The sequence below is a fragment of the Punica granatum genome, chromosome 1 (genome assembly GCF_007655135.1).
Source record: "Punica granatum isolate Tunisia-2019 chromosome 1, ASM765513v2, whole genome shotgun sequence".
Lineage (NCBI taxonomy): Eukaryota > Viridiplantae > Streptophyta > Magnoliopsida > Myrtales > Lythraceae > Punica > Punica granatum.
The window spans coordinates 11238157-11265985 of record NC_045127.1 but is presented as its reverse complement, the minus strand read 5'-3'; the positions used below and the strand labels follow the sequence as shown (position 1 = coordinate 11265985).

General features: G+C 37.9%; 3 protein-coding genes across 5 annotated transcripts; 1 reads left to right on the top strand and 2 right to left on the bottom strand.

Moving 5' to 3' along the window:
* Positions 1-12063: 12063 nt before the first annotated feature.
* On the top strand, positions 12064-15866 carry LOC116195366. The gene is made up of 3 exons (XM_031524510.1): positions 12064-12199; positions 13154-13230; positions 14113-15866. Exon 3 carries the CDS (start codon positions 14127-14129, stop codon positions 15276-15278), a length of 1152 nt encoding a protein of 383 aa, XP_031380370.1. The 5' UTR covers positions 12064-12199; positions 13154-13230; positions 14113-14126; the 3' UTR covers positions 15279-15866.
* Positions 15867-20924: 5058 nt separating this feature from the next.
* On the bottom strand, positions 20925-22691 carry LOC116215749 (60S ribosomal protein L22-2-like). Its single transcript, XM_031551589.1, has 3 exons — positions 22552-22691; positions 22203-22458; positions 20925-21278 (listed from the first exon to the last, which is right to left on the bottom strand). Exons 2-3 carry the CDS (start codon positions 22433-22435, stop codon positions 21134-21136), a joined length of 378 nt encoding a protein of 125 aa, XP_031407449.1. The 5' UTR covers positions 22436-22458; positions 22552-22691; the 3' UTR covers positions 20925-21133.
* Positions 22692-22815: 124 nt separating this feature from the next.
* LOC116215733 lies at positions 22816-25493 on the bottom strand. Of its 3 annotated transcripts, XR_004158549.1 has the most exons (3): positions 24149-25493; positions 23259-23529; positions 22816-22964 (listed from the first exon to the last, which is right to left on the bottom strand). XR_004158549.1 is itself a non-coding variant. In XM_031551581.1 (2 exons), exon 1 carries the CDS (start codon positions 25365-25367, stop codon positions 24249-24251), a length of 1119 nt encoding a protein of 372 aa, XP_031407441.1. In that variant the 5' UTR covers positions 25368-25493; the 3' UTR covers positions 23079-23529; positions 24244-24248. The 3 variants fall into 3 exon arrangements, 1 of the variants encoding a protein (XP_031407441.1); XR_004158548.1 differs by lacking the exon at positions 22816-22964 and having other exon boundaries at positions 23079-23529; XM_031551581.1 differs by lacking the exon at positions 22816-22964 and having other exon boundaries at positions 23079-23529; positions 24244-25493.
* Between the last annotated feature and the right edge of the window lie 2336 nt (positions 25494-27829).

Here is a 27829-nt window from a genome sequence, read left to right as displayed (position 1 = left end):
CAATAAAATAGAAGTTTTAATAGCTAAAGGAGCACAAATCGTCTCGGTATTAAACTTGAAACCTCTTAGTTACTATGCGAGAGCGTGTGTCATTACATTACATCTTTGACAATTTAAAACTTAAATTGTTGTAATACTAATTATTAAAATTTTTATTTCATTTTTTACATTTGGGAGTCTTCTCTGTATTCGGAAGAACAATATATTTGTAATTTTTTCGATTAAATTATATCAGTAATTAAATAAAACATATTTATTTACCGAGAAAAAAAAACATATTCTTTAGTATCCGTAGATTGCCCACTTAACGTAATTTATGGCTCCATCTCTGATTGTAAATTTGTAATACTCATAATACTTAAACTTCATTGGATGCTTTTAGGAATATAGGGCCTCATGCTAAAAATGGGATGATAACCCTAAGGTCCCGGTTGGAATCAAATTTATACATTTGTGTTGAAATATTTACTAGAATTATACTCTTTGCTTGGGCTTGGAAGACACCTGCTTGTGTGAACTATACTACGTCTTTAGTGGTATTACACTAGCAAGGTCTTGTGTAGTTCATTTGATATCGTGGTTAAACATGAGGATCCGAGCATTACGTCACGAGAGGTAGGCAAAGTTACAAATACTGCTGCCCATCATTTAGGGTAAAAGGCTTGGGTGGTACAAAACATTTTTCGGATGTTACATTTTATTAAAGAATTCCTTTTTTATAACAATTGAGTACAAAACGTTTCAAAATATTATAATCAATTACATTACATTAATTGACGACCAACGCCATTAGTATTTTCTAACGTGACATCCGACAAAAAAAAAAACATTGCATCTGATCCGACTTCAAAAAAGAAAAACATTACATCTCGTAGTCCGTGGTGTATCAAACGCTCTTTCTTGAGAAAAGTTTCCATTGTTTTATCATGTAGAATGATATTGGTCAGAAATAATCACTAACATAATATTAATTAAGAATTCTTCAATAATTAATTAGAATAATTATTATTTTAATTTAATTTTTTTTCCACATAGCTATATTCGTCCTCTTCCCCCATTCTTCGCTAATATTTTAGGGTGTGTTTGTTTTCCAAACAATGTTCAACTCAACTCAACTCAACTTCACTTATCTTCAATTCAACATCACAATCATTACATTTTTTTATTTTTAAAAATTTTTTAACCATTTAATTCAATTTTTAATATTAAATTCTCTCAACTATTCATTACTTTTTCACAATTCAACAACACAATCATTACTTAATCATTACTTTCTCTCAATTATTTATTACTTTTTCACACTTTTTCTCATAATTCAATAATACAATCATTACAAACCAATTAAAATCAAAACTCAACCCAACTCTACTCTAAATCCAAACGCACTCTTAATTACTCTGACCAAGGTAAGGAACCAAGGGTGGTTCTTTCTGGAAAGATGAGAAAGTCCTTCACATTATCCAAAAAAAACAAAATAATAAAAAGAAAGGAAAAGTCATTTAATTTAATTAGTGACGTGTTACCTTTTTTCTTTTTTATTCGGGCGGAGGGAGAGAAAAGTCAATTAGAAAAAGGCCGAGGGCTTTGTAGGTGTAGGTGTAGGAGTAAGCGTAGCTTAGCTGTCAGTTCTTTACTTACTTACTCACTTACTACTCCTAACAATTCGACACGTAGTTTTTCTGTCTGTCTAGGAAATGCTGCCAGCTCCCCCCTCTTTATCTGCTGGACAAGGACTGGACCTGATAACCGCATGCTTCGTCTGCTTTTCCTATTATTAAATTAAAAAATAATAATTATGTAGTAAATAATAAAGTTAAATTGGATTGCATAAGATATTTCACTCAAAAATTAAAATGAAACCTAATTTATTACTAAATGCATATTTTTTTTATATTTATAAGAGAAGTAAAATCCCTTAAAGAGAAGTTCATGTATCCGTCCGATTTTGAATTTGAAACTCTTTAGAGCTATTGGAGTATTTTTTTACATTATTACCAACTCCGTGTATTAGAGACATTATTTGATTGTATAGGAAATATAATATTTTCAGAATAAGTTCACATGGATGCATAGTTAAATAGTCATGAGATTTTCTAGATTGGATTTAAATATTACTCTGCATGTATGAATATTTTATTTCAAAATTTTCTGTAGCTTATAAATAGGCGAGCCCTCTATGTTGTTGGAGTCGATCAATATATTCTACCCAGTGATTTTGGCATCATGGGCACTAGGTATCTTTTTTATCAAAAAAACATTTAAAAAAATAGAGGCAAGATGGACTAATATTTCACATTAAAAATAACGAATGAATATTTATGAATTTTATATATAATTTGAGCATCACCACTTAATGACGTGACTTTTAAGTGGACGTGGCCAAGTATGTATAAACTCAATTGAAGATTCAATATGATACTGCCCGAGATTCAAAGAGTCCCAGGAATTAATTGTACCAAAGCTCAAACAGATCGGTTCAGGAAAAAGAGCGAACAAACAAAGAGGTAAAACCATTTTTACAACTTTTGAGAGAATGAAAACATCTCTGCAGAAAAAAAAATTGTAAAAACAATTCCTTTTCTTTTCCTGCGATAGATAATGCATGCTTCGTCTGCTTTTCCAATCCCCATTAGATTCTTCCGGTGCGTTATTATATAAATAAGAGTGTTAATCTGCTCGATAATCAACTTAAAAATCTTGCTAATTCAATATCTCATTGAGAATGGTGCGAGTTTCAGTTTACATTATATTAAAGGACTATTAAATATATGTAAGTGAAATTTTGATCTATGAGAATTTTTAACCACATCACTTAAGAGGATTTAGCAGGTTTCTATAGATAAAATATCAATTTTAATCAAGTTTTGAACATTAACTAATTGCAAAATGCATAATATTTTGATATTTTAAGAGAGAGAAAACAATTTTTACAACTTTTGAGAATGAAAATATCTTGGGTGATTCTATAATGAAACGCTGACTTGTGTTTCATGCTAAAATATTAATTTCAGTTATTAGATCCCATAAACTTTTAATCTCATCCATTCATTATTTACATATTTCGCCACTAATATTTTTAATCCCTTATAGTTTCATTTCACAATTTTCGCTCAAACACTATTTCACTGATCTCGACTTTGTCCACTACCTTGTACCAATCACATCCAGCAACGTTTTCCATCATTACCATATCACCAGCTCTGTCACATCACATGGATATCTCATCCATGTAACCGCAAACGTCAACAACACTAATAAGGGAACCGGTTCAAACCGGTTTGCTAATATATTCGGTTTACAAATATAAATGGTTTACAATTATGATCGATTAAACCGCAAATTGGTTTTGGCCTGTTTAGAAGCAGCCAACAATGGCTTCTAATGATAAGGTTTTCAATGATGATACCCAACTCTGACAACGTGTCAATGTTTGATCAGTGATGGTTTCTGACAGTTCAATTTTGAACAATCATGTCCACTTCGATCTTTTCTTTTTTTGTCGTTTAAAAGTAGCCGACAATGGCTTCCAATGATGAGGTTTTGAATGATGATATCCAACTCCGGCAACATGTCAACTTTTGATCAGTGCTTGTTTTCGACGATTCAATTTTGAACAATCATGTCCATCTCGATATTTTTTTCCTTTTTTATTTTTATTTCCGTTAATGGATTTATCATTTGCTCCATTAATGCCCAATGCAGCAGCCAATGATTGTCGATGGCCGTGACCACTAATGGTTGCTGGAGGCCATGTCTTTTTTTTTAAAAAAAAAATAATTTCCGGTTACACTTCCATAGATATTTATTTTTTTTCAGAATATGCTTACCTAATTTTATTCCCCAAATCAAGGAAACATAGTATCTGCAAAGCAAATTACATGGGTTCCATAATTATCACCCGTTAATAAGTAAATAAATATCTATTTTGTTTGAAACTTGGCGGAATTTCTAATTTGCCCTATCCAGTTAACAAACATATGTGATTTTCTGTAAATTCTCTAAGATTTATTTATCAATATTGTTTTTTGTAATCACAGCCATCTCGCAATAATTTCCCTTCCCACGTTTGAAACTGGGCATGATTTGATTTATAATTTGCTCTGACAAATTATCATATTGAGACGAACCAATATATGTATTTTTTTTGGGAAATTCTCCAAGATTTATTTATCAGTATTTGGTCCTAAAATCACAGTCATTTCGCGATAACTTTTCCTCCAAGGTTTTGAAAATATAAATTCTTAAAGATTTCTATCATTTCCTATTTTAAGATCCAAGCATACCCTTCGTTTCTAGTGTTTTAGGGTTCGATTGTTTTGCAGGCACTCTCTTTTATGGAGGTTAACGTCGCTGCAGCTAGGTTTTTGCTTCATTTATGGCTTATTATCTCTGTCTCATAGCTGTTTTGAGTTGCCCTCACTGGAGCCCTTCATCGTACTTTGAGCTAATGCTGGTCTTTAGAGTTTTACTTTTCCGTTGTACTAGCAAACAATATATGTACATATATTTTTTTGTTTCTGGCTGAATGTTAGTTCATCGGCTTGTCCTTCGTTTTATTATCTCCTATTTAAGGGCTGGAGCATGAGCAGCTTTCACTTGATTCCTTCGTAGGACTTTTTCGGATGCATGTACTTTCTCGGCTGCATTTCGGTTCTTGTATCTCTATTGCCAAGCTACTGTCTTGATTAGCTTTTTATTGAGTCCTTCATCGGATTTATGCATAGATTTGCTCGAGATAACGTGAAGCGCATACAATTTTATTTAATACGCATGTGAATAGGACCTTTTAGTGATGCGTGTGATTTTTACCGATATTGCTTACTTCTTGTGCATGAATTGGTTCGACCTATCGTGCTTATTGGTACTAACCAAAAACAGTAGATATCCATTTGTTGCTTCTCGTGCATCTGTTGGTATGGCCTATCTCGTTTGTTGGTCTGAACTAGAAGTGATCGGTTTCGAATACATTGTATTTTTCACGATATCATGACTCTACCCTGTAAGAGACATGTTCCAAGATTTTGGAACCAAATCCTACCATGTTGAATCTTGGAATTGGAACTTATCCAGAACCTGTATTATACCACAGGTTTCGGGTACCCTGTTGGAACCTCTAATTTTTTTTTCTCTCGCTAAATAAAATTGAAAATGTCACATACATAATCTGTAATCATGCCAAATAGAATATCAACAAAAGTTAGATTAATCCACAACAACAACAATAAAATAATATGTCTCATCAATCCATCGACAAAATTAAACATTCATAATACGATCTCACATAATAAAGTGCCTCTGTTCTGATCATTAGAGGAGACATGAACTTTACTCATTCATCTTTTCTTTTTAAATAAATAACCAGTTCCGGGTACCTAGTAGGCAGGAACCGGAACCGAAATCGATTTTCACCAGTTCCTAATTTTAACACCCGGAACTTACCATATTTTCAATACGAGCTACCCGAATCCTATCCTAACGGGTAGATTTTAACTGATTTCGGTTATACCCGATAACTGTGCACACCTCTAATCTGAACGTACAAAAACAGATATCCATTGCTTGCTTCCTGTGCTTTGATTGGTCCTTTTTGGTTGGTTTGAGCTATTACAGAAAGAGATATCCATTGCTTGCCTTATATTTATCGTATCTATTACAGTACCGACCTCACCTTTGCACTATCTATCTCCATGTGGCAGTAGAAATGGCCGGAAAGAGATCGAGAAACTCTAGCTCTCCCTCTCCGACGTGAAATGGGGGTTTCCTCACCGACCTCCTCCGAGTACACTAGGTTCCAGGGTGAGACGAAATTTATTCTGGTCAATTGAATATTTGTTTTCCTTCCCTCTGCTTTCCTGTAATGTAATAATGCAGTCAGTTATCTAGCAGACAAGCACTTTTGTCCGAGTTCTAATGACTTGGGTCCAACCATCCTGAGCCGTGTGATGGCTCTGGAGATGTCACTGGCTTCAATATTATGTTTGCTCAATCAGTTGTTCACTTTAATGAGCCCTGCTGGCACTGCCCATCTCAAGTCTCCTGCTAGCACCGCCCATGGGAAATCGAATCACTCTCGACTGCCGCTGACTCAAGTTGAGCATAAACAAATTTAGGATTATGATAGGAAGAACAGTTACGGGAGCCCTGGGAAATTGACTGCGGAGACGAGATTAAATCAGGCCGAGCGGTTGGAAGCGATCGTTGAAGGAGCGATTGGAACCTCGTCGTCGGAGAGAAGCTTCAATGTCCGTAACCAAATAATTCCAAACAATGGTAACGGGTACGATATTTTTAGGTGGGAGAACCAAATCTAATATTTCTCAATATCTCGAAGCTAGACCGATTAGTGCCGCCCAACATGATTGTCGAGTCAAACCAATAACTAATATGAGGGATTATCTCTAAACATCAGACTGCTTCGAACCAATCTAAATTCTAAGTTGGACCGGGACATAGAAACATCTTCCACATTAAATACTAGATCCAAATCTCGTAATGTGTCACAAATTTAAAAGATGATCATTTTAGAGATGACAAGCTGACATATTAGAACTTCAATCGCCTTTATCTTTATAATTGAAATGTAAAATGAAAAAATTGCATTTAGGACAACAATGTTGATATACATGTGATGATTCCCCGTTAAAACCATTTATATTGGTTAGAAGTTACTTAATACTCTGTTTTGTTGTTGGTTGGAACTAAAAAATGAATTGGTTCGCCCATACATGTAAACCTGGAAAATAATATGTACTTTATAGGTTGGAATACCCTGTTTTGTAGTTATTTCGAACTAACAAATTAATTGGTTCGACCAAACATTTAGGGTGTGTTTATTTTTTAAAAAATTTTCAATTCAACTCAACTCCACTTATTTTCAATTTAACATCACAATCATTACTTTTTTTTTTTCATTTTTAAATTTTTTTTAATTATTCAATTCAATTTTTAATATTAAATTCTCTCAACTATTTATTACTTTTCCACGATTCAACAATACAATCATTACTTAATCATTATTTTCTCTCAATTATTTATTACTTTTTCACTCTTTTTCTCATAATTCAACAATACAATCATTACAAACCAATTAAAACTAAAATTCAACTCAACTTAACTCTAAATCCAAACGCACTCTTAAATCTAAAAGATAATATGTATTTTATAGGTTGGTGGGAACCTGTTTTTTATTAAGGCCGTACGAATGTCCTCTGCTTAAATGATACGATTAATTTTTCCTAAATGAAATTAGAAAAAATCCTCCACTTAAATAATACGGCTGATTTTCATAAATGGAAGTCAGAATAAATCCTTTGCTCAAATAATACAGTTAATTATAAATAAATCGAAATCAGAATAACTAATTGCGGGTATCTCCTAATTTTAGGATGGCCGGTTTCAAGTTTAATTATTGGAAGTTAAAATTCCTTAATTTACGAAAATTTATTATGGAAAGTCATGATCAGACCCAAAAAGAAAATCGAAGGCACTGAGAGGGATGGAAGGACGACTCTGGTAGCGGTCGGACTCAGATTTTCGTCACCTACGTCATCGAATTTCAATTATAGTGGCCGTTGATAGCCCTGCCGGTGGTATAACCTTGAAAATGGTTAAACCGATTATATTGACTAATGGATTAAATCGTAAATTGAGATGAAAACTGAATGTTGCAAAAGTAAATCAAATGATCTATGGGCGAAACCCAATGGCCACCACTGCCACTAGCCTTAGCGGCGATCGTACTTTGAAAACGATTAAACCGTTAAATGAACAATCGATTAAATCATAAATCGAAATGAAAACCAAATGTTGTGAAAAGTGTGGTGGAAAGATCTATGGGCGAAACTCAGTGGCTGCCGCCACCACTATTCTTTCTGGTGGTCTTACCTCGAAATGACTAAGCTGGTTATATGAACCAATCTATTAAATCGTAAATCAAAATGAAAACCGGATATTGCAAAAGTAAACCGAACAGTATAAATCAATTTTAAAGATAAACCGATCCACTTTAATCAGACCACACCATCGACATGTCATCCATATGGCCACGTCATCAACATTAATTTCGACTCGTAAGCAACTCTCCAAATTTATTTGACTATACATGTCGCCTGATGTATTTGAGACGAACTTCAAAGTTCTGCAGGCGAAAATGTTGTCTTCCAAATTTGAAGAACTAAAAAAAAAAAAATAGCGTTCCGTCATGAAACATAAATTAGCATTCTATTCTAGAATTTGCTGACGTTAAATTTATAATTTTATAGCAAGTCAAATTGCCGTGGCCGTAAATAAAATAATAAAAAGTACAGTGACCAAAGTGAAAATAAGTGAAGCTTGACTAAGCTGTCCTGATGACTTGCTTCGAAAAAGGCTGTGATGTGTGTCCATTGCTTGGTTCCTGGTATAAATTGTCAGTTGCACCTTCGAAACTAACAGTTGTAGAGGTGAAGAAAATCGCACGCCACTTAAGGAGGTTTTCTGGGGGAATTCGTTGTTCTTTTTGTAATATTGAGTAGTTGATGCATTAGGGAGGAACCTTGAATAGCACAGTTGAGATGCAAATAGAGGTTCTCAGAAAGAACTTTGGGTAACTGTCAAGATCCTGCTGTAAAGGTTCGTTGTGAGGTGCAAGAGAAGATAATATTGTAGACACAAATTTTCTGCATCAGATTGAATGCAACAAGAGAAGGTAGTGATGAAGTTAATGAAGATTTGATGAGACTTTGTACCCTAAAGCTCATACCATGTTGAAGATATGCTCCCTGTAGTTTTAATTTTCATTCCAAGTCCCCATTAATCTAACTGTACGGTTACATTCCCTGCATGCAGATATCGGATTCCGCAGATTTTGAACTGGATTTTGTAGTTTGCTTCTATAATTTGGAAGCAATGTAAATTCTTGAAAGAGAGGCTAACTTGAACTCCATAGAGTTCCATATAATCCAAGGTGGAAAAACGATGTCAGATAGTCCCAAATCAAAATGTTTGGTTGAGAAACACCTTAGTTTGTTCAGAATGGTTGAAAAAGTTAGTCCCACTTGGGAAAAAATAAAGGAATAACGATGTACTTATATGTGGATTGAGTACCACCACTTATAAGCTTGAACTTTTAAGTGGAAGTGTGTTAAGCCTGTATGAGTCAAATGGAAATTCGATATGACAACAAAGCTCAAATTATGCGTATGCATGCCAACGCCCTCATGCGCGCCAACACCACGCCAAGCCCAGTATGTCCGAGAGCAGTCAAGAGAGTACCTCATGTTAGTTCCCCTCTTTTTAGCGGGAGAGAGCCCAAACTCGTATGAGCCCAATGGAAATTCAATAAGAATGTTGAGACCTTTTGGTTGGGAGCTCCGACTTGCTATTTGAACGGTTGTGACATCTCGGAGATTTCTGCTGCTCCTGTTACTTTCAGGGAATAGAAGTCGAGAAGAACACACTGCAGATGCCCACATAATGAAAGGTTTCGAACAAATCTTTATTTCTGAGTTTCAAAAGATGCCTGCCTGCCTGGTAAGAAATAGAGGAAGGGTAAATAGAGGGATACAGGATAATTTTTGTTTACAGAATCTTTGTTTCTGGTCTATGGTGGTTGTCAACAGCTTTGTTACTCTTTCTTCATTTGTTGGCCACGCTAATAATAGGTTGTCGAGGAAGTCGTGTGGAAACTGAAGAAGCAAATTTCGACGTATGGTGTGAAGTATATAGATGTTGTATCGCTGAGGCATTGAGTGACCTTAGTGACTGAATACTCCTCCTTATAATCCTTTATGAACTGTGAAAACGGATGTACCACATTTAGTGTTCCTGTTGCAAAAGAATACGTTTTCCTTGGTGATGGATCGAGCAGGGACAAAGTCCAGATTGAACCCGGGACTATCAAGTGTCAGGAGCTTATGAGACCGGGCTGACCCATCCCCCTCGTCATGAAAAAGTAGGGGAAGCTGCTCCTCGTTCTGTTACTTGTTAGTTTGTTACTGCATTGTGGTTGAGTGCGTTTCAGCATAGCTGTGAAACATTGAATCTTGAGGCGATCATGGGTTGTGTGCCGTTCAGAGATCTTGACATTGCTCTTCCCGACAGGTTTACCCTTTGAGGACATTGCTAGCTGAGTTCTGATGGGTACAGTGCTGATGCGGCTCTTTCAGAGGTTCAACGCTTCAAGAAGCATTGCCAGCAAGTGAAGGGATATAATTGTATATGCGGAGATGGGAGATCTAGTTCAGGAAACTGTGTAGATGCTTGGCGGGATCAAAGCGATGTTCTGGAATTGTTACAAGAGGAGCTGTTCAGCTCTCGAAGCCTTTGTCTGGAGATAGCAGGTTCTGGAAGGAAGCTTACACATCTTCTTCACTGCCTTGGTGCTTTCGAGAAATGTTACTGTCTAACTCTAAACATCGAAATGCTTCCAAATGTACTTTCGGTACCCGAAAGGCCAACTTGCCAGTGTGAAACTGAAACCAAAATAGAAAATTATGATGAGTTCGGTGACAAGCCCTTGGCCTGGGTGTGATCAAAGGTCGATGAGTCCTTTTTATAGCTCATGAGGTTAGGAGTCAGCTCTAGAGCTGAATTCGAGCTCGATCGCTATCTCACTAGGACGAGTGCACCGTGCACGAGTTTCATCATCAATGGTCTCCTGAAAAGGATGTAGCTGGTTGCTGAGGCTATGTTTGCACTATAAAAGGATGTCACCTTCCGTATGGCCCATAAAGTCCCCTCATCACACTCACACAACAGGTTTTCCTAATGAAGAATTGCTAATCTTGTAAACCTTCGATAAGTTTAGCGGGCAAAATGATGAAATTAAAAGTACAGGGACCTGAGTGAGAATAACTAAATATTTGAGCTGTGTCGTCCTTCCTCCTCCTTCCCTGTTGTCCTGTGCTTCAGCTTGGGCTCTCTCGTCTCGCCTCCTCAAACGCCATCCCTGCCGTAGCCTATATTTTTTCATGTAGCTGCGCCATGTTCGTCGCTTCACTGCGAAGAAGCTTGCTTTGCCTGAGCTCCAATTCAACTATCCCCAACCTCTCTCCCCTCCCAACTCCGCCATTGCTGCCATTCAGATTCCTGTCGGTTACTCCAACCGGAGACTCCCCCACAATCACGCTCCTCATTGAGTCTCTTGGGTTCCCGCCGGAAACCGCCCTATCAGTTTTCAGGAAGCTCCGGAACGAGAACCCTAGGAATGCAGGCTCCGTCATTAGCTTCCTCAAGGGCCGCGATTTCTCTGCTGCTCAAATCTCCGAGATAGTCCGGAGATACCCTGGACTCCTTCAGGTGAAGCCCGAGCGCACGCTTTTGCCTAAGCTCGAGTTCTTCCAATCCAAGGGGTTGTCGAGGCCTGAGCTGGCGGAGTTGTTATCATCACACCCGCGCATCCTGTGCAGAAGCTTAGAGAGGTCCGTAATCCCTAATTTTAACTTCCTTAGGAGCTTGCTCAAGTCCGATTTGAAGGCACTGCGAATAGTTATTAGACGCTTGTATTGGTCTGGATCTCAGGAGATGACGGCTGCTAATTTGAAGTATCTTCTAGATAATGGGGTTTCTGAATCGAATGCTGCTTCCATATTACAGTATCAAACCGACAAGCTCTCTACTAAACGTGCTAGGTTGAGTGAGGCAATGCGTGTTTTGAAGGAAATGGGGTTCGAACCTCGAAAAGCTACTTTTCTACATGCTTTATCGGCGGTGCTCGGGATGTCTAAATCCAGTTGGGAGAGTAAAGCGAGAGTTTATCAGAATTGGGGTTGGAGCGAGGAAGAGTTTCTTTCCGCTTTTAGGAAATTCCCGCTCTGTATGCTATCGTCTGAGGATAAAATCAACCGGATCATGAGCTTATTTGTGGACAGAATGGGATGGAAGCCTTCCCTGATTGCTAATAATCCTATCCTTCTCACGAAGAGCTTCGAGAAAAGAATCCTCCCGAGGGCTTCGGTTTTGCAGTTTTTGCTATCTGAATGTCTGATCGACAAACGTCATAGCTTGGTCCAATTTTTCACGATGCCTGAGAAGGACTTCATGAAAAGGCTTGCTAAGTTCCCAGGGGTAGCCCCTCGTATCATGGCAATTTATAACAAAGAGCTGAACAAACCGAGATGAGAAGGGTATGGCTGCACAAATAATGTATTACAGTGGCCTTTTCAGTTTTGTGACAGGACTTGCTGCTGTGCTACATCGGAATTGTTGCACAAAGAAGATGGTAGGATTCCCTCCTATCTCCTGACTTGCTTTGAGGAAGATTCCAATTAGCCTGTCTTGTTGCTTGGTATATATCGTCAGTTGAATTTTTGAAACTAACAATATAGAGGTGAAGAAAATCTCATGCCATTTAAGGAGGTTCCTGAGGAACTCGTTATTCTTTTTATCGTTAATTGGTGATGCATTATGGAAGAACCTTTGAGTTGCGGATGGGTCCTCGGATAGAACTCGGGAATAATTGTAAACTGTCAAGGGTGAAAGCTTTTTTTTTTTTTTTTTTTGCTGAGAAATATCGTATTGATTTCAACTCCTGCTGTAAAGGTTCATTATGATGTGTACAAGAAGATATTGTAGATCAGATTTTTAAATTTTAAGGAGATATTCCCTTATTTTATTTACATGTTCTAGGCTCAAATTTTCTGCATCAGATTGCTCAACAGCTACGTTGTTCTTTCTTCATTTGTTGTCCATGCTAATGGGATGATTCGGAAGCTGTGAAAACTAAGGAAGCGAACTATTGGGTGAGAAGTGAAGTTTCTATTGTAGTCGAGTGACCTTAATGACTGAATTGCTCCTTGTAATTCTATATGCACTGCGAAAAGGGGCCGTTTGGATTCAAAGTTAAAGTTACTTTGATTTTGATTTTAATTTTGATTATGGAAAAGGGCAAATGAGATGTGATTATAAATTTGACTCGGAAAACGTGTATTTTTGTTGTGTAGTGCATTGAGTTAAAGTTAAAGTTAAAATTTTTGAATTGGGAAATGTGTATTTTTGTTGTGTAGTGTGTTGAGGTAAAGTTAAAGTTAAAGTTAAAATCAATTAACTCTGAATCCAAACGGGGCAAATTATAGAATTCTTTCAAATCGGCAATCCATGAAGTTCTTTATACTTGATGTATCACATTTTGTCCACTGCAAAAGAATACATTTTCACTTTGTGATGGGTCGAGCAGGGGAGAGAGTCGGGATTGAACCCAGGACTGTCAAGTGTCAAGAGCTTATGAGATCCGGCCGATTCATGAAAAATACGGTAAGCTTGTTCTGTTGCAGGTTAGTTCATTAAACATTGGATTTTTCAGGAGAATCGAGTCAGGTTAGCTGTGAAACATTGGATTTTTCAGGCGATATATGTTGTGTTATGCACTGTCAAGAGATCTTAATATTGTTCTTTTCAACGGGTTACACTTGGAGAACAGAGTTAGCTGGACTGTATAAGTGTCAAGAGCTACCTGATTGAACGAATTGACTCAACAAGATTTTATTTAATAAAATTATTCTTAAAATTTTAAAAAATAAAAAAGAAGGCAATTATTCAATAGGAGGAAAAAGGGGGAAGGGGCTGGTGGGGGTTGTGGTGGCCGCCGGGCTAGCCACCACTGCCGGCCCCCTCCCCCTCTTCTCTCGGTTTAGTTGAATATTTTCTTTTTTCTTTCTATTTATTTTAAAATTTTTAAAAAATATTTTTTATTAAATAAATCTTGTAGGATCCACCCTGCCTAATTAGATCACACCACGTGCCCCGTTAAGTCCACGTTATCTGTTTCCGTTAAAATAAATTGAAGTATTGACGTGCTAAAAACGCAACGAAAACCAAAAGTCGCCTCTTCTTGGGCAGTTTTCAAAAGATCATAATAGAATTCCAAAAGATCATAATAAAATAAGGAATTCTAGCAAAGTTCGTGCTTTGTATGTCATTAACCCTCTGTTCTATAAATGAAAGCCCTCAATGAACTCCACGGAAAGGGAGCCAAAACCTTATAGAAAGTTTAGTGACTTAATTTAGAAGGAATCGGAGTATGGGACCTAATTATCAGAAAAAAATAAGTATAGGGACCTAAGTGAGATTCAAGTAAACTCTGCGGGGTCGTCTTCTTCCTCAACAACTAATTTGATTTCTGCATTTGTGACGCAGAGCGGAGCAGAGCAATGCCCGTCCATTCACTGCGGAGAGGATTGCTCTTCCTGAGCTCTAATTCGACGATCCCCAACCCCTCTCCCTTCCCGAATCCGCCATTGCTGCCATTTATTGCCCTCCGGTTCCTGTCGGCCCAAGCAAGTGAAGAAGAAGACTCCCCTACAGTCTCGGCACTCGTCGATTCTCTCGGGTCCCCGCCAGAAACCGCCCCATCAGTTTTCAGGAAGCACCAGGACAAGGACCGTAGGAATGCTGGCTCCGTGATTAGGTTACTCAAGAGCCGCGATTTCTCTGCTGCTCAAATCTCCGAGATGGTCCGGAGGTGGCCCCAACTCCTTCGGCTGAAGCCCGAGCGAACACTTTTGCCGAAGCTCGAGTTCTTTCAGTCGAAAGGGCTATTGAGACCTGACCTCGCGGAGTTATTATCTCCAAACCCTTTTGTCTTGTCGAGGAGCTTGGAGAGGTGCATAATCCCTAACTTTAACTTCTTTAGGAACCTGCTTAATTCTGACGTGAAGGCTCTGCAAGTTATTATTCGCGTGCATCGGGCTGGAGCTCACAAGATCACTGTCGTACCTAATCTGAAGTATCTTCGGGACAATGGGGTGTCCGAATCGAATGTCGCTTTCATATTACGGTATCAACCCGAAAAGCTCTATGTCAGTCGTGCTAGGTTGAGCGAGGCAATGTCGGTTTTGAAGGGAATGGGACTCGATCCACAAAAATCTGCTTTTCTACATGCTTTAGCAGCAGTGCTCGGGATGTCTAAATCCAGTTGGGAGGGCAAGTTGAGAGTTTACAGGAATTGGGGTTGGAGCGAGGAAGAGTGTCTTTCTGCTTTTAGGAAATCCCCGCAGTGTATGATGGCATCTGAGGATAAAATCAACCGGGTCATGAGCTTCTTCGTGGACAGAATGGGATGGAAGCCGTCCCTGATTGCTGAGCATCCTATACTTCTGACATACAGCTTTGAGAAGAGAATCATTCCGAGGGCTGCGGTTTTGCAGCTCCTGCTATCTGAAGGTTTGTTGAAGAAAAATTATAGCGTGGTCCAATTTTTCAAGATGTCCGAGATGGTCTTCATGAAGAGGATTGCTAAATTCCCAGAGGTAGCTCCTCGTATCTTGGCAATCTATGAAGAGGAACTGAACAAACCGAGATGAGAAGGGCATGACTGCTTGAATAAAATATTGCAGTAGCTTGTTCAGTTTTTGCGACGGGACTTGTTGCTATGCTACGACAGAGTTGTTGTGCAAAGAAGATTGTAGGATACCATCATATCTCTGACTTGCATCGAGGAAGATTCCGATGCATTTATGTCTTGGTGCTTGGTATATGTCGCCAGCTGCAACTCTAAAACTAACAATATAGAGCTGAAGAAAATCTTATGCCATTTAAGGAGGTTGCAGAGGAATGGGTTTTTCATTTTACATTGACTTGGTGATGCATTATGGAGGAACCTTGAATAGCACAGTTGAGCAGCAGATAGGTTCTCGAAGAGAACTCGGGGTAATCGTAATTGTAAACTGTCAATAGTGAGAGCTGTTTTTTTCACCGAGAGTTATCGTATTGATTACGATCCTGCTGTAAAGGTTCATTTTGATGTTTAAGAGAAGATAATGTAGATCAAATTTTTTAAACTTTTTAAGGAGATATTTCATTATTTAATTTACATATTGTAGAGACTCTTTTTCTGCATCAGATTGTTCTGGTAACGTACTGGAATGCAACAGACCAAAATTAGTGATGAAGTTTCTGCGTCAAGATTTCAAGATGGTTGGGATATTTTGTACCCTGAAGTTCATACTGCGTTGATGATATGGTCCCTGTAGTTTCAGTTTTCATTTCACTTGCACCTAAGTCCCATTCCCTTTGCAACCTGTGTGTCTAATTTAACCGATATAGTTACGTTCCTATTTGTTGTTTGTCAATGGTATAACTAAAAACTAGTGTTTACAGAATCTTTGTTTTTGGTCAATGGTTGCTGTCAAAAGCTATGCTGCTCTTTCTTCATTTGTTGCCATGCTAATAGGATGTTGTGGAAGTTGTGTGGAAACGCTAGAAGTGAAGCTTGACGTATATGGATGTCATGTTGTCGTTGACTGACCTTAGTGACTTGCTCCGGCTACAAGTAAGTTTGAATTCGTAGTGTGGAATCACATTTCTGATGGACTAATTCCTATCCCAGAGTGGAACTTTGTGTCACCACCAAATATGATTGCGATCCGATCTTTTGACGTGAACAAGCCAGGATTTCAGGGTGATGGCATAAGAGGTGGTGTTGCCGGTGGGAGTATTCTAAGGGTATGTTGGTGAAAAGTTTTATTTTAATTTCCATAGTTTGCCTGTTGTTTTCTTCTTTTTTTCAATTGACCACATTATTTCCTTTTTGTGGTATATATATATATATATATATTATGGGGTGTTTTTGAAGGTGAATCAACAAATAGATTGAAGTTCGCCCTGGAATAGCTGTAAAAGACGAGAACAGGAATATCAAATGTACACCCATATATTCAAGGATTGTCTCATTGAATAAGCAAAATGAACTTCAATTTGCAGTGCCTGGAGGTCTCACTGGGGTTGGCACAACTATGGACCCATGGTTGACTCACGCTGATAGATTAGTTGGTCAGGTTCTGGGTGAGGTCGGTACTTTACCTGAGATTTTCGTTTGAGTTGAGTAAGCGGTGTCGGATTTCCATTATTGAACATGTTTGTTTGAATTCTTCTGTTGTACTTTGCTGTGTTAATTATTAATATTTTCTCATCATTAGCAAATTTCTGCATTTCGGGCCTTTGAAAATACACATTAAAGGGCCCTTAATAGTTTTCCAATTGTATTTGGTTGCTGTTGGTTGAGATGGAAAAGTATTATCTGTGTCCGGAAGCAACTCCTTGGGAAATAGTTTTTTGAGACATGTCTTCATGTAACACTCCCAAGAAATTGAAATGCCAACTCGCCCTTGCTTCTTAGCTATTGTTACAATAGCTGAATTTTCTTTCTTCTTCAGCGGCTTCTTGGTTTGAGGATGAAGGGATCGGAAAGGCAATGCAAAGGTGTGAAAGCTGGTCAAGGGAGAAATCGCGATGCTTAACATAGGGTCAATGTCTGCTGGTGGTGCCCGTGTGACTGCATCGAAGCACTGGCGGCTTATTGGTTGGGGCCAGATCCAGGCAGGGACTACCCTCGACATCCCACCGGCCCCCTTTTTTATCGGTTATATTTTCATCACTTTTGCTGTGGGTGGCCTATTTTATTTTGGATATGAGACCTTAATAAAACATTATGATCCAACTGAGATGTTATTCACTGCCCAGCTATTCTTCTGTCGAAATTAATGTGTCATCGCAGTTAGTTTCACCAATGTTTAGCGCAGGCATTTGAAAATGTTTTGATACAAATGCATAGAGGGGATTCAAATCCGGGACTTTGAAATTACCAAGTCACATGGAAATAACCTTGGAACCACTAGGCTATCAATACACTATGCGAGTCATTACATAAAAGATTGAAGAAGAATTGTTTTTTCGTTTTCTTTTATAACTAAGTAATTGATAAATTAAGGAAGGAAAGAAAGGAGGAGAAATGGGAGAGAATGACCGGTTGAGAAAGCGATAGAAGAAGAGACAGATGGAGAATAGAGAGACGGTAGTAGAAATAGACAGAATTTTGTCATAAAAATAATACATCCTCTTAATTGGTGTGCCTAAATATACTTTTAATTTATAATCTCCCTCAAATCCATTTACCGAAAAAATCTCACACGCATCTATTAAATGGCCATTGGATATCGTGTTATTACAATGATACGAGTGCCTAAATATCTTTCTAATTTAAAATCTCCCTCAAATCCATTTATCAAAAAAAAATCTCACACACATCTATTGAATAGCCATTGGATATTGCGTTATTATAATTCATACCATTTGTGAGTGGAATTTTGGATTAGGAGTATTTAGAGATTAATTTCGAGAAGGATATGTCAACTCTCTTTTGTCACACCTATTTAACTTCTCCAAAAATTATTCAATCAAACCACCAGCCATATCTCGTCTTTTATGATAGTATGATATCACATACTCGAATTCATTTGTGTCGTCGTATATCAGTTATTTGTGAAACACAAACTCTGCAGATAGTTGGTTGCATGCGCTATAGACGATTGTATCGTCTTTTGCATGCGTACAAGAGCAAGACGACGCACAGTCCTCGGCCCCCAGCATCGAGTATATTCTCTCTCACCCTCTTTATGAATGAAGGGGAGGAGGAAGTTACCAACACTAGGGGGTTCAAGACTGATCAACATTGCTCAGAAGAGGTCGCCAATAACATTAGAGAGCATCGACAAACTCGCTTGGATGAGAAACCCTGCTTCAAAAAAACCTCATTCTAGGGATTTTTTTTTTCCTTCACTTCCCCTGTAAAAATGGAGAAAGAGCTTCGAATCCCTCATCCCCCAGGAATTTTTTCGACCCTCTCTTCCTTTACGTCTCCTTTCTTCTTTAATTTCTTAATCTTGAATTTTCTAAAATTATTGTTTAATTTTTTGAAATAAAAATATGTATATTTTCTAACAGAATATTTAACGGAATTTATAATTGATCCTAAAGAAAATAATTTTGAAAATTCATGCTTCGCAAAAATCAATAACAAAAGTTGCACTACTACACTTTTTTAAATAATAATAATAATAATAATAGTTTTATTTTATTCTAATTTTTGCTTGAAAAGGTAATTTGGTAGCCATGATAATAGATAACAAAAGTAATGAGTTTGAAAGAAATTTTACATTACCTATTAAAAATATGGAGAGATCCATATCCCAACCAGGCCCGTCCACAAGTATAATCGAGTGTGTGTATATATATATATATATAATCTTCCCACTGACAATATAATATGCAAGGAGAAAACGACATTTTATTTTAAATACTAATAGCTCAGTGCACCGTGCACTGATGTTCACTCTTAATTATGCTTCTTGGATAAGCTTGAGCACTTCCTTTTCTCATCTTAGCCATGAAGAATTTTCACATCCAATGATCATGATCATTATCATTACCAATCAAATATAAGCATTTGTAATAATAAATTATATAAATATTAGTGGGTTTCAATGTAGATTTTTCTTTTCCATTTCACAAATTATAAGAACCGCTCTACGTATACAATTAATCGATACCCACGCATCACGTGATAATTTATTTTTCTTTTAATAATCATCACATATGACTCGAAAATATAAATAAAAAGAAAAACTATACGTTCACCCCAAAATAGAGAAAAAAAAAAGAGAAAAAATGTATCAATTACAGCATAGTTGTGTATATTTTCTTCTCTACTCTTTCCCATTGGACAATAAGATCTTAACAGATACAATAGAGTAGATGGGCGTGCTGAAACCCAATCAACATGATGAGCTGATCTTCCAACCAATCTCATCTTAACATGCCTCACTTGTTCAAGCTCTGGCCTTAACTTTTCAACAATACTTCTGATTCTCCAAGGAATGTTATCACTGCTGCTTACTAAAAGTTTTATAAATCTCAGCTTAATCCTTCTTCAGAGTGACAAAGCCCCATACTTTAAGTAAAAATTACGAGCGAAAGATGAAAAAGGTGAAATTCACGATCACGAACAAACACTTAGATTGTGTTTGATAACTCAAATTACGTGCTGAAATTAAATTTTCAGCACGTAATTGAGTTCAGCTTGTTTGATAACACAAAAGAAAAATTGAATTAATTTAATGATTCAGTCAAAAAAGTGCTTAATGATTTAGTACGTGAGGATCTATTTGTTTTTTGTCTGACTCATTCAGCTGGAGACTCTTTATTCCATATTTTCATTAAAGGTCTCACCGGCTTCGATTTGATTCCTCTTCGAAGAGAGTGAAGGAGATTAGGGGCGGTAGTAGCCCCGATCCTGGCCACCACCGCCCAATCAAGGCCACCGGCCACCAGCAACCCGCCCCTCTTCTCCTCCTCAGTCAGATTCGATCTGCCTTTCTTTTTTTCTTTTTCTTTTTTCTTTTTTTAATTTTTTTAACTCAATAAAGTTAAAATTAAAATAATATTAATGTCAGAGGCAAAGTTAAAAAACAGAAGTTGCGTCAGAAATAGAAAATATCATATGGTTTTTAGTATCTACGCTTTTCCCCCTTAAACAAACAAAATTAACTTATTTTCGTAAACGCTTATTTTATTCTATTAAGTGCTTACGAAGGCGAAGGCGGACTCATCGGAGAGGTCGACGGCGACGCCAATCTTGCAGTGGGCGCTGGAAAAAGCACTTATTTTATTCTATTAAGTGCTTACGAAGGCAAAGGCGGACTCATCGGAGAGAGGTTGATGGCAACGCCAATCTGGCGGTGGGCGCCGGAGGTGGGGGGTAGCGTAAAAGGCAGCGAAGGGGTGGCGGGGTGAGGAGGGGCGATGGATTTTAATGGATTTTTACCAGTGATTGGATTGTTCATGGCAATTTTCCAAAACTAGAAGGGAATGAAGGGCAATTTCATTTTTTCATATTTTTTATAATCCTAATCCGGGCTCGACCCAGCCTTTGGGCCGGATTTGGCCCTTAAGGAGTTATCCTATCCAATCGTCTTCGATTTCCTACCCTAACTAGTACCAAACGCCCGGATTTGAGAAATCCTATACGGTTATATATCCGGTCGACCAAACGTACTCTGTATCAACCCAATACACATTCCTTCATAATATGGCGCGATAATGGACTAAATCCTTTCGAGTTGCACACTCTGGTTAGAACAATGCAGTCCAGACTACATTCAATCGCAATTCGATCGAAGAAAAGAGGCATTTCTATATAACTAGGGCGAGAACCTGAAAGTTGAAAATACAGAACAAGAGTGGCACGGATAAAAAAAACTGCAAATTTCTCTTATAAGCAGATCCTGGAGACGTACACTACTAGAGCTGGAACATATACCAAAAATGTTTTCACCGCACATAACAGGAAAGAAAAATTGGGCGGATATACTGACTCAGTTTCTTAATCTTCTTCCTCTCCCTCGTTCTCGGCAATGTTGAAGTACCTAAGTTCATAGACACTGCGGTCCTTGTTGGAAGCAATCACCCGGAGCCAATCGCGGACATTATGCTTCTTCAGGTACTTCTTCGTCAGGTACTTCAGGTACCTGTGTTGTTCATCCACAAAGAGATAAGGCAACATTAACAAAAAGACCATGAGAAACCGCACTCATGAAATTGAACTATCGAAGCAGTAAACTGAAAGTAAAATGAGAAGAAAGAGTTCATCGGAAGGCATGGTCTAAAGGAGCAGCAGTAATTCCTCCGCCTGTGCACGTCAAGAGGAGGAACAAAGAAGCTCATAACAGATTCAGTAGCTGTTCACCTCATAATATGAAGGAACCAAACATAGGAACAATGGAATACACCCGACATTTATCCAATAGAACATAGGACGAACAAGAGCATATTTTTCAGCCAGACCAGACTCCTGACTAAAATGTAAAATGACGGAATCCAAAAAACAATACGAATGAAAATTTGAAATGTTCCACTTCATTCACGAGACTGCTACCACGTTCAACGGATGAAACAGTGTAATGGCTCTATATGTGACAATTATTTATAGTCTAAGATTCTACTCGTCACACGGCAAATTAAAGGGAGGTATTCCGATTTAAAACCAACGTCCAGAAAGCAACAAGGATAAGAAAAGAAATGAACTTGTAAGCAACTTATGCACAAACACCGACCGCAGCTTATCATAAGATCATCAATACGGCACGAATGAACCTATTACACACACAAAGCATCTTTTGGCGCCAAATGATTTCATTCCCAGTCGATTCGCAGATTCTGTACTACCAAATGAACCAAGCATTGCACGATTTTAGCGACCTTTGCTATCATTAGTGGCAGAGAATTGCAACGGCAAACGATAAGAGCTATCACTGTTAATCATGTATCGGTGATATCGACGCAAATAAGAGCTATGCTGCGATCAAATTCATTCCCATTTGATTGGCTTTAAGTTATTGTTCCGTTGGCAAACAGTAAGGTAACGAAAGGTTGATGGGGTTGCTGATGATTACCGCTTGGAGAAGTTGGAGTCGGAGGTGACGGTGATCTTAGACTTGTCACGGGTGACGGCCACGACGTCGCCGAGAGCGCCGGCCTTGCCTTCGACCTTGATGCGTTCCTGGAGGAACTTCTCCAGGGAGGCGACGTCCATGATCTTGTCCTCCACCGGCTTCGCGCAGTCGATCACGAAGGCCACCCCCTTCTTCTTCCCCGCCACGCTCCCGGCCTTCCTCATCCTTGACATCTCCTTCCGCCGATTCTTTGCTCCTGCAACGGACAAGTCCAAGAACGCCAATGTAAGCCGCACAGAGAGATATGCCACCGACACTCCGGCAGAAAGATGGAGAGAAGGAGAGGTACCTGTGCGAGTGGGAGTTAGGGTTTTGGGGCGCGCGGCAGTGGGAGGGATAAAGCGGGTAAGGCTAGGGTTTGTGCGCGCATTTAAGCAGGCATAATTTGTGATGGGCCGAGCTGGATCATTTTGTTAGTGGGCCTCAATTTGGGCTCAGGCCCAATTGAGTTCCTTTCTAATCCTTTCAATTTATCAATGAGATTTAGCGACATGTATGTATAGACTGGGCAAGAGCGCTGGTTCAGCATCCGAACCATTCACGAGCTTCTTGAGGACCATGGAATGAACATTCGATGGTGGGCTCCATATTGATCACTTGTCCATGGACAGAGGACTGCCTCTCGGATCCGAAATGAGATGACTCTTGGTATCGAGTTGATATGAAAAGAACTGCAAGTTCTTTATTCCCGATGGCCATTTGCTAAGAGGTTGCATTTTACAAGATGTTAGATTGATTCCGAGATCGTACAAGCACCCCGAGCAACCCAATCAACAGTAAATCGCAGAACCCGACTTTGGCATTCAGGAAAAGTGATGAAAGCTGAAACTTTAGGGATTATATCAGCACGAGGGTGGAACCATTCCATTATGCTGAGATCTTCAGTCAATAACTTCCCAAATATCCCTTTTGTAATTGATACATTTTCGTTCAAATATGTAAAGCAAACAATGAAGCATTCGGAAAAATTCCAAAATCTAATCTTCATTATCTTACCTTATGCATCATTGTGAATTTTAACAGCAGATCTTGTAACCGATCCGATTTCTCTTGACAAAGGCTTCAACGGCAGAACAGCCTTCCCTCTTGGCAATTTCCCCGAGCTCTCTCTGAGGGCCTATCTTCAGCTCCACTGAGCTACACAAGGTTCCTCGACTATATCTCTAATTTCTGATTATCTTGGTCAGATTATCCAATTGTGCGCCAACTCTTCATTGAAAACCTCGCCTACACCAATGAAGATTACACAAAAAGAATATCCTGCAGCCTGCAACCGAATATCATCCAACCTAGATGATTATAACTACAGCATTCACTCGGTATAGAAATTAATGGAGCTGACATATCCTGAGATTTAACACGAACTAAACCAAGAGCAGCACATCTGTCAGTAGGTATGAACAACTTCATTATACGCACAAAGAACGAATCAAATGTCATTGAACAATCCACATAGTAGGGACAGTAAAGTGTCAAGGAGAGAATAACCAAAAGGGAACCAGCAAGTTACTGCCTACAGTAAGCATGCGAGTGCACATGCATCTAACTGCCTAAGACTGTCCTCACTAATCATAAGGGGAAAGTAACACAGATAGAGTTGCTATTTAACAGAGAAGAAAGACTAAAGCGAAAAGAGTACCACGCAGGCGAAAGAGTATCACGGGGAATTACTGTACAAAAATGAACCACACAAACAGAGATTGAGAAGCATAGAAATTGCAATCTGCTACAACTAGACTATTCCCGGTAATGCATTACCTAGTCAATGCTTAATAAGAATTACTAATTCCTTCTCTTTTGTTAGTTCAAAAGGTACGACATACAATTTACACCAAGCACCGAGATATCATCGTCCTCATAACAAGCCAGGAGACATGAGGGAATACCTCCATTTTGCTTTATGCAACAACTTTGATGGAGCAACAACTTCCTATCACAAAACAGAACAAGCTCCTCGAATATTTTCATCATGCAATCATACCCTTCTCATCTCGGTTTGTTCATCTCATCTTTATAGATCGCCAAGATATGAGGAGCTGCCTCTTGGTATCTAGCAATCCTCTCCAAGAAGGCCTTCTCAGACATCTTGAAAAAGTGGGCCAAGCTATAATGTTTCTCGAACATATCTTTAGAATGCAGGAACTGGAGAACCAAAGCCCTCGGGATGGTTTTCTTCTCCAAGCTCTGCGTCAAAAGGATGGGATGCTCAGCAATCAGGGAAGGCCTCCATCCCATCCTGTCCACGAAAAAGCTCATAACCCGATTGATTTTATCCTCAGACACGGCCATACAGAGCGGGTATTTCCGAAAAGCAGAAAGAAGCTCTGCCTCGCTCCAACCCCAATTCCGATAAAGTCTCGCCTTACTCTCCCAACTGGATTTGGACATCCTGAGTACCGCCATTAAAGCATGCTGAAACGTCGACTTTTTGGGATCAAGGCCCATTTCTTTCAGAACCCGCATCGCCTCCCTCAACCTAGCCCGACTAGAATGGAGCACAGTGTCGTCGCGGTGTAATAGAGCGGCAATATTCGATTTGGACACTCCGTTGTCTAAAAGATACCTCATATTAGGAGCGATTGCAATGTTAGGGGATGCAGCCCTCTTGTCAGACTCAAGTATGGTCCGGTAGAAGTTGAAATTAGGGATTATGAACCTCTCTAAGCTCCTCTTCAAGATGACTGGATGTGAAGATATGAACTCCCCGAGATCAGGTCCCAGCAACCCTTTGGATCCCAAGAACTCGAGTTTGGGCAGAAGGTTCCTCTCAGGATGCTGCCGTAGTATCTCGGGAAACCTCCTAACCATCGAGCGGATTTGATCCGCCGTGAAACCGCGGCCCTTGAAGAAGCTAATCACGGAACCCACATTCTCAGAGTTGTTTGTCCGGAGCTTCCCGCAAACTGACAGGGCAGCCTCCGGCGTAAATCCGAGAGTTTCGACGAGGAGTGACAATGTGGGAGAGTCTTCTTCATTTGGATTAACCGACAAGAATCTCAGCGGAATCAGTAGCAGCAATGGCGGATATGGGAGGGGAGAGTGTATGGGGATCGTTGAATGAGAACTCAGGCAAAGTGAGCATCTCCTCAGTGAACTGACGATCATTGCTCTGCTCTATGGCGCGCGTCAATCAAGAAATTAGAGCTGGCGGGCACACTGACTCAGCAGACGGTGGAATGGATGGAGACGAAGAAGAGAAGACGAGACGACCGAACTCACTCTCTCTCTTTTTCTTTCTCATTTTTTTTAAATAAAAAGGTTTTGGTACCCAACATTTATGATGCATTTGATTTCGTAATTAAAATTACAAAAATTTTAACTTTAACTTTAACTCAATACACTACACAACAAAAATACATATTTTTCAAGTAAAAAATTTTAACTTTAACTTTAACTCAACACACTATATAATCATTTGTCTTTATTTTTTCACAATCAAAATCAAAGTTATTTTAACTCTGAAACTAAACGCACCATTAACGTTTTTGAAATTTTCATCCTAAACATTTGTTTCTTCCCTTAAAAAATAATAATAGTAACTTTATCTGTTCAAAAACAATTTTTAATAATAATTCTATGCCAAAAATTTTAAAATTAAAAAAAAAAAGAATCGGAGAGAATGAAGGAAGCACGGACTAGAACAGCGAGAGGAGGGACCGTGAGGTCAACAGTGACCTTGTCTGGGCCATTTTGGCCGCTAGGGGGTCACGATCGGCCCTCCTCTCGCAATTTCCTTTTCTTTTTACTTTTTAGTTTGGATTTTAGGTCCCATTTGGTATGCCGAAATTGAATGGAATGAAATGGATTTTTGTACAGTGAATGTAATTCATTAAAAGAAAATTGATGATTTTTATATTGAACTAGAGAATATGAATGATTCAATTTTATTAGATAAACTTATTTTTGGTGAAGTCATTCTCTATTTTATATATGTAGATATATAAAACTAAAAGACAATATAAGATGTATGTAAAATCTAGTAGAATCGATGGAATGAGTATTCTTTAAGTTTTTTGAAGCAATGACCATTCCATCATGTTACAAAGAAATTTTCCTCCAAATGAAATGATTTTTTCAATTCATACTAATATCTCCATATAAGGAAATGGAGTAGAAGATTGGATTTCCATAACGTTCATTTTTATTCAACTCCGCCGTACTAAATGGGACATTAGAGCTCTGGCCGGTGGCCTCACTAGTAGTGACTCCAATAGGGGGTAGTGGTGCCCCCCTCCCTTCTCCCTCTCATTGTCTGGTTACATTCTTCAATTCTTTTTAATGAATCAGGATGGACCTTTTGTTAATGAGTCAAAAGACTCAAAGACATAGATAATGGAATTAACAACAATAAGGGATGGATTGGGGGAGCTCGGGGATGTCTATCTCAAATTTTGATAAAATTTCTTATATCCGCCCTCACTAATTTAAGAATTTATCATTTTATTCACCTTTAAAGGATCTTGCCTCCCCTTAGTTGAATCCTCCGCCAGTCCTCGACAATAATCATGCCTACATATATTACCTTGAGTTTTATTTAATGTCAAGCTCATGAGTAATATAGATTTATCGCATGAATTAAGCGATTTACTTAACATTTTTATTCATGCATTTTGTTTTGAAACTTGTATCCATATTTTTATTTGTAAATTAATTTGCAATATTTTTTTATTTACCAATTCTTTTGCCATATTCTTAGTGCAAACAACATACGAGTTATGGATATTATATTATTTATTTGAAAATTTTACTCTATTTTGCAAATTAGATTTTACATGTAGTTTATGACCTATGAAATATATTCTTTGACAAAATGTACTTGCATAATCAAATTCAAGATTATTCAGACTTAAATAAATTGTCACATTTTTTTTAATGTGGGCCACCTAGTATTTGGAAGCCGGATATGTCCAAACTAATTTAGGTTTAAGCCCACATATACATACATATATATATATATATATTATAAAATTACGTGTTTTGTTCAAAAATAGTTCTTTTTAAATTTTTATCGACGTCCGTTAGTTTATTCAAGATTCTAATTAAGCCAAAACAATTTATATATCTTATATAAATATTTAAATATATAACTATAAAATTATTTTAAAAATAATTTTCTTTCAGTAATAATTTTTATTAACCCATATCAACAGAAAATTATTTTTAATAATTTTTAAGTGTAAAAAATAATTTCTAAGAGTACTTATTTTTAATATGAAAATTAAAATTTTCTTAAATTTGCTAAATCGTTTTGAATCTTTGTAGAAATCAATTCACTCTAAGACAATTATTTTTATTAAGTTAAGCTTGTTACTTCACTCTAAAATAGTTAAATAAATAAAAAAAATATATATATATATATACACACTAATTGATATGAACGTAAAGTATATAAGCATAAAATTATGCCAAATATCATGATCTTTTAAAAATGAAATTTATATTGATCATCACATGCTACTCAGCCTACTCTTTGTAATTGGATTCTCTGATAACTATAAATGTCTAAAGAATTGTGAATGATGTTTTATTTGCTTATCTATACTAAAATAAAGCAAGAGATGAAAGTT

Bases quoted from the DNA above. Each gene is read 5' to 3' on its own strand.
- LOC116215733 (XM_031551581.1), bottom strand. From the start codon at position 25,367: ATGATCGTCAGTTCACTGAGGAGATGCTCACTTTGCCTGAGTTCTCAT.
- LOC116215749 (XM_031551589.1), bottom strand. From the start codon at position 22,435: ATGTCAAGGATGAGGAAGGCCGGGAGCGTGGCGGGGAAGAAGAAGGGG. The intron at 21,279-22,202 runs GTAATCATCAGC...TGAACAACACAG, and splicing joins GACTCCAACTTCTCCAAGCG to GTACCTGAAGTACCTGACGA.
- LOC116195366 (XM_031524510.1), top strand. From the start codon at position 14,127: ATGCCCGTCCATTCACTGCGGAGAGGATTGCTCTTCCTGAGCTCTAAT.